Source organism: Populus nigra, chromosome 6 (assembly GCF_951802175.1).
Source record: "Populus nigra chromosome 6, ddPopNigr1.1, whole genome shotgun sequence".
In the NCBI taxonomy this organism is placed as follows: Eukaryota; Viridiplantae; Streptophyta; class Magnoliopsida; order Malpighiales; family Salicaceae; genus Populus; species Populus nigra.
In genome coordinates, this window is record NC_084857.1 from 13,184,077 (window position 1) to 13,190,547 (window position 6,471).

At 35.4% G+C, this 6,471-nt stretch overlaps 1 protein-coding gene across 1 annotated transcript; it reads right to left on the reverse strand.

The window, feature by feature from the left end:
* Positions 1-330: 330 nt before the first annotated feature.
* LOC133697436 (3-isopropylmalate dehydratase large subunit, chloroplastic-like) lies at positions 331-6,471 on the reverse strand. Its single transcript, XM_062119979.1, has 15 exons — positions 6,244-6,471; positions 6,000-6,137; positions 5,661-5,831; positions 4,999-5,151; positions 4,816-4,884; positions 4,615-4,731; positions 4,045-4,119; positions 3,850-3,927; positions 3,651-3,746; positions 3,460-3,509; positions 2,633-2,687; positions 2,307-2,438; positions 1,406-1,453; positions 1,149-1,307; positions 331-720 (listed from the first exon to the last, which is right to left on the reverse strand). Exons 1-15 carry the CDS (start codon positions 6,292-6,294, stop codon positions 580-582), a joined length of 1,533 nt encoding a protein of 510 aa, XP_061975963.1. The 5' UTR covers positions 6,295-6,471; the 3' UTR covers positions 331-579.

Below are 6,471 nucleotides of genomic sequence, written 5' to 3' on the forward strand. Positions count from 1 at the left end.
AAATAAAAAAAAATTATTTTAATATATTTTTAATTTTGAAATGCACTTCACTTACCTTAGCCCTTGAAGAAATAATATTATCGTTCAGAGTAAAATACTCCTGTTTGGAGAGTTTTCAAAAATTTTGATATTTTCTTTAAATTGATATCTTTTTTAGTTATGTTAAAAATAATTTTTTTAAAAATATATTATTTTAATATATTTTCAAAATAAAAATTCACTTTAAAAAACATCTACTGCTTTTAAAAAATATTATTTTAATATATTTTCAAAAACAAATTCCCTTTAAAAAACAACTACTGCTTCTTCATAACTCAAACACCCCTGATCTCATAGTAAAATAGGGTAAAGTGCCATTATAAGCAACATATTCCATCCGTACCACAATCCCTTGTACATGAACACTTCAAAATGGTTAAAGTGCGATATTGTACCTCAAGTAAACATGTTACATTCAAGCAGCATAACGGTTGAGACATGCTAGAAATTTTTGGACTCGGAATAGCACCAATTATTTATTCTCCCACATTACTAAATTACGGGTACAGTTTTGTGTGCAAAGAAACATGACACCAATGCCTACTGTAAGAACTCCCTTGGATCAGTGACAAAACCAGTCAAAGCAGATGCTGCAGCCGTGTAAGGAGAGGCAAGATATATCTGGCCTTCCTTGTGTCCCATACGGCCAGGGAAGTTCCTATTTGTTGTGGAGACGCAGACCTGTAATGACAAAGCCCTTGCAGCAGTTAACAGAATATCTGAAAATCATAAACGCCTCCCTCAATCTTTTCCCAGTCAGAGTATAACGCAGAAGTACACATGGTAGGCAACCATTGGCGATGCATAAGGGTAACTTCTAGTGGACTGGTAAAATAATCAACTAGATTTATATATCCGACAGTCTCGTCTCGTCCACGATGTTTTGAGGGAAAGAAAGGGAAGAAAAAAGGTCAAGAAAAAAAATGTTATTTTCAGCATTTCCCTTCAATTGTTCTTTGGAATCAAGCAAGCCCTAAACAAGCTAATAATCCAGCACGTTATGTTCATGAGCTTATTTATAGCAGGAATCAGGAAAGAAACTCTAGAAAGGCAGAATGGTCAACCTATACGTGTTACTAAGATGTAGCAGGAGAAAAAAATTAACTTACCATAGGCTCATTCATGCGAGCATGAGTGTCTTTAGGGCCTCCCAAACAGGCACCACAGCTAGGACTTGCAGGTGTGTCACACCCAGCTTCTTCAAAAATCTGGGCGCAAGTCTTGCCACCAGATCCTGGTACTGGGAGAGTGTATACGTCCATCCAAACCTGTAAATTTTATGATATGAATATGTAATGTTACATGTATAACGAAGTACTCTACAATTAATCCACACATTTGAAGACAGTTAATAAGCATTGCAAACCTTTTGGGTAGCAGGGACAAGGAATGTGGGAACTTTGACCTTTTTACCCTGGACAAAAATCGAAAGGATAAATCAAGTCTAAGAAGAGGGATGGTACCAATGTAAGGGTGAAACCGAATCTCAGTGTGAAACACTGTACTATTTGCAACAAAGATTAAACTGCCACACTACCCTAAATCAAATGCTCAGAGCTATTAACTCCTATCAATTGTGCCCAAGCACATTTGCATGCCACAACCATACAAATTAGCAAGCAAAAATGAGTATGAAGGAAGAATGATATTCAAATTTTACATAGATGACAATCCAACTTAGCCATCAGAAATGAGTATACTATGGAGGAAGAAAGATATTCAATTTTTTATAGATGAAGGACAGAGAAAAGCTTACTAGCACCAGCAATGAGTTAGATTTAGAAATCAGTACATGTTGGGTTGTTTATAGACTCAAAATTTTCTTAGCTGTCTATGATCAAAACTACATATAATGGGCCATAAGTGGCTAACTTAGAACTCGAAAAAAGACTTCCTAGAAGATTCTAGCTTCAACAAAAATACCAGATAACCACAGTAGGAACTGCACAGATTTATAAATATAATCCTAATAAAAATTACCCAATATCCATAAATTAAAAAGATAAAAAAAAAAAATTAAGCCCAGTCTAATTAGGAATCAATATCAACCGGAGGATATGATTGAATTTATACTTTTATTGACCATGGTTAAAAGGCCCACACAAGTAGAAGTGCTACCAAATCAAATTGAAATTATTATAAAAGTAAAAGCAAAATTTCTTCCTCGGTAGCCGCTTCAATTAACTCTATGCTGCGTTGAAATAACAACCCAACAGTCCAGCAGCAATAACATCATGAAATAAATAAAATAGATATATGGCTCTTACAGAAGCTAGAAAGACTTTGGCTACAGCCATAAAATCCTCTGTTTTTCCACCAGTACAAGATCCGATATATACTCTGTCAATTTTGACATCTCTGCATTCTCTTGCTAAAGCACGATTGTCAGGAGAATGAGGCTGCAAAAATATAAGATTGCATCACTTCTTCAATGGTGAAAAAGCAATCTCCAAGAACTAAGAGATAATAACAGCTTTTGTGATAGAATCAATATAGGTCTATCAAAGTTTTGGTCCCCTGCTGTAAATATTGAAAAAAAAAAGAAGAATCCATAAACTCAAACATAAAAAAAAAATCACCCAAAATCACCCACCTTTGCAACCAATGGCTCCAATTTTGAGATATCGAATCTGTATTCTGAAAGAAATCTAGAAGCCAAAGAAACATGCCATCACTATAAATGAAAACCAAAATCACGACACGGAACTTCTTATCAATATTCTAGTAGTGACTACCTATTACAATAATAAAGTTAATGTCATGATCCTGCAGCAGAAAAAATAATATGGTGTTCAATGACCTTTGAGTTTTTTTTCAAATCAGTATAAGAGTTTCTAAAAGACCAAATTATGGCACTGACTGCCTGAAGTAAAATACAGCTATAGACAACCTTAAAGTTACAAAAAGTCAACTCAATCTATATATGCTCAATGCCATAACTTTAATTATCCATATCACATTATAAAATTTGATTGCTTTAGATTATTTAGTTAATGACTGAACATGATTATAGAAAAAAATGATCCAAAATCTAAACAGAATTTTGATATATGACCATTTTCCTATAAACAGTACATATATGAGAGCAATTTTTTTTTATTTTTACAGATCCCATTATAGAGTCACCAGAAACCAGACGAAGTAGAGAATCTTGATGACTATTTTCAGCTGGGAAAGCCCCAATTTACCACCCAAAAAACTCTATTAAAAATGATTCAATACTTTGATTGTCTATGGTAGTTTCATCAGGCAGATTTTTTCAAAACCTTTTTCAAATTCCAAAGGGAAGGAATGGAGAAACCAGTCAGTCAGAAATGTATTCTCAAAACATCATAGGGTAACTAAAACAATAAGTAAAAAGAGAACCCTAAGAACTTAAGAAATTAATTCTTGGCAAACACGTAGTTTGCACAAATCTACCTTGCTTGTGCATCACTATAAACTGGTTCATATGGCAGAGTCGTTTTATCCTGTGCACAACAAATATAACATTGTAAACTCTTGCTAGGAAAAATAGCTCAGAATCATGCAAAAGAAAATATCGTCCATAATGAAAACAAAGAAAACCTAAGCAATGATGAATAGTTCATCTAAAAATCAGTGAGGCATACCTCAAGGTATTTGAATGTAGTGCTATCAGCAGGGACAACACCATTCTTTCCCCCAGCTTCAACAACCATGTTGCATAATGTCATCCGCTCTTCCATCTATATCACAGACAATAAAAAAATCAATTGAAGTGCAATTTAACTAGCACAGATAGAACCTGAAGCGCATATTGCTCGCCTAAAGATACCGATGGTTACTCACAGTTAAACTTTCAACAGTTGAGCCAACAAACTCCATCGATTTATATGTGGCACCAGCAACAGATATTTCACCAATAATCTGAAGAGTGACAACAAACATCGCACAATTGATACAGAAAACAGAAGTTAATATTTTTAAGCATATGTTAAGTGGCAATTTAAAGGAAACAAATGCCTAAGACCCAAGTAAACTTACTTGCAAAATCAAGTCCTTCGCTTGCAAATAATCAGGCATTTCACCATCCATTACAAATCTCAGAGTTGGGGGCACCTGCAAATTTAAGAAGCAAAATCATAGGTAAATAAAGTTGGCAATACCACAATCAATTCAATCCAGATGAGAACACAAATTTGTAGAAATGAAAAAATTAACACATCTACAAGCTCAAAAAAATTAGAGCAACAACACAGTTTGATTAACTTTTCACAAACATCAAGTTCTTTGTGCTTTTGAGAACTATGGCTTATAGTGACTTTTAGAACATCCAGGTGCAGGAATGTAGAGAGTGCACCTGCTACTTGCAGTTTAAAAATACACAAGGAATGAACAGAATAGGCTGATGACTTAATTAAAATAGAATTAATTTGCTTCATAAAAAGGAAACAAAACCACCAGGATATTGACAGGTCAAAGGGGAACATGAGGAGTTAGGAGGGGGGGGGGGGAGCCTGGATCCTATAGATGTGAGGTCATAAGATCAGGTATTTCATGCACCCTATACAATATAAGAATAAGGATGCAAAATAAAGGATCAATTTTCCAAACCTTGAGCAGGAGCTTCCCAGTGCCTAATACGAAACCAGCATCAGTGTTGCCAATTCCAGTTGCAAATTGGCCAAATGCTCCAGCAGTACATGTGTGTGAGTCTGTTCCTAACAGGACCTGAAGTTCATAATGCATGATTACTGGCTTTCCTTCAATATAAATGATAAATTTGACAACTCAATGAGGATAAAAAAATTGCACCTCTCCAGGCCTGCAATGACCTTCTTGGGCAAGTGCAACATGGCATACACCTTTGTAGTCGGGGTTAGCCTGAAAAGTCACAAAGTAATATGCACATTCAATGTCAGAAAATAGCAGTAACCACGAATCCATTACTTAAATGTATAGAATTTTTTAATTAAATAAATTGTCATTGAACCATACCTTGAAGTTACCAAGATCCTTGATATCATAAAAGTACTTTATATTTTGTTCATTGCAGAAATCTCTCAATATATCCACATTGCGATTTGCACGTTCATCTTTAGTGAATATATAATGATCTGGTATAATGACAACCTTTTCACGATCCCAAACCTGCAATTTTTAAACAGCGAGTCAGGTAGGTACTTTGGAGCACAGAAAAAAAAAAAGACTAGAGATACAAACAGAGAGAGAGAGGGTCGGAATATTGAGAATGTCAGTTCTTGAATTCAAGAATTAATTCGAAGATTATGCTAAATGGGAAAAAAAATAGGGTAGAAATGAACACCATTTGCCATTTATTGAAACCTCTGAAGTAATAAATGGAGTTTCTAGGCATCAAATGGAAATTGAATCGGTCTGGTATTTCATGCAGTATTCAAGAAAACAGAGCCTCCAAAGTATTAGGCTCCGTTTCATGCAGCATCAAACACCCGTATCATGATGAACACCTTGTTTTACACTCACACTCGGAAATCCAAACTAAACCATAAAATCTATTTAAATTTATCAACTTATCATGTAGTAAAACAACAAGAGCCCGTTCAAGTACCTATTTTCTTAAAAAAGAATCCGAGAACTACTTGCAAAGGAAAAAAAGCTAGTCTAAAACAATCGAATACCTTAGCATCCTGTCCAAACTCTTTCTTGAAGATCCCAATAGAACCAGGGCCACAAACATCATGGGTCATCAAGATATCAACGTTGACCCAAACATTCTCACCTGGGATCAACTGGGGCTTCTCAGAGGCTCTAGCAAAGATTTTCTCTGTCATTGTCAACGCAGTCTTGACCTACAAATTCACCATGAGAAAAACCATCACCATGGTAACACATCAAATCAAATATTGGAAAAATGAAAAAGATAGCAATTAAAAAAAAAAAGCTTTACATCACCTAGTCAGAACCACAACAAAATAGCTGGAAAAAAAAAGGAATAAGTAAAACAAAAGGAAGCTAACCGAGCCAGTTGTGGCAGGCCTGCGCTCTGATTGCTGAGGAGACATGACCGATACTATTTTTTTTGAAATTGATTTCTTGCATTTGGGGATCGAAAAGGGTGATGGTGATGATGAAGAAAAGGCCGACAAACCCGGATCCTTCAGCATCAGAAAACAAAAAAATCTCACCCGAGTGCATAGTAACTGAAACCAGAACAAAAAAAATTGTAAAATGCAAGAAGATTGTGATAAAAAAAGTCTACACCTTTTTGGTGATGAAGAATGTGGAGTTTGGAGAAATGGTAGAGGAAGCCATGATTGGCAATGTTTGATGATAAAAACCACTGCACTGCTAGCGTTTTAAGTTAGCAATGCTGTGTTTGGTTCCTGTCCTGTCTTGTCCTTAGGAAGAAAAAATGGAGGCTGCTATAGAGAAGAAGAAGAAGAGCACGCTCGACACACGAGTCTGCTATTAATACAGGCATGCGATTTG

Coding starts and splice junctions, on each gene's coding strand:
- LOC133697436 (XM_062119979.1), bottom strand. CDS start 6,294: ATGGCTTCCTCTACCATTTCTCCAAACTCCACATTCTTCATCACCAAA. Junction 4,885..4,998: donor AGGATCTTGGTAACTTCAAG/GTATGGTTCAAT, acceptor GTGACTTTTCAG/GCTAACCCCGACTACAAAGG. Junction 2,439..2,632: donor TGGAGCCATTGGTTGCAAAG/GTGGGTGATTTT, acceptor ATATTTTTGCAG/CCTCATTCTCCTGACAATCG.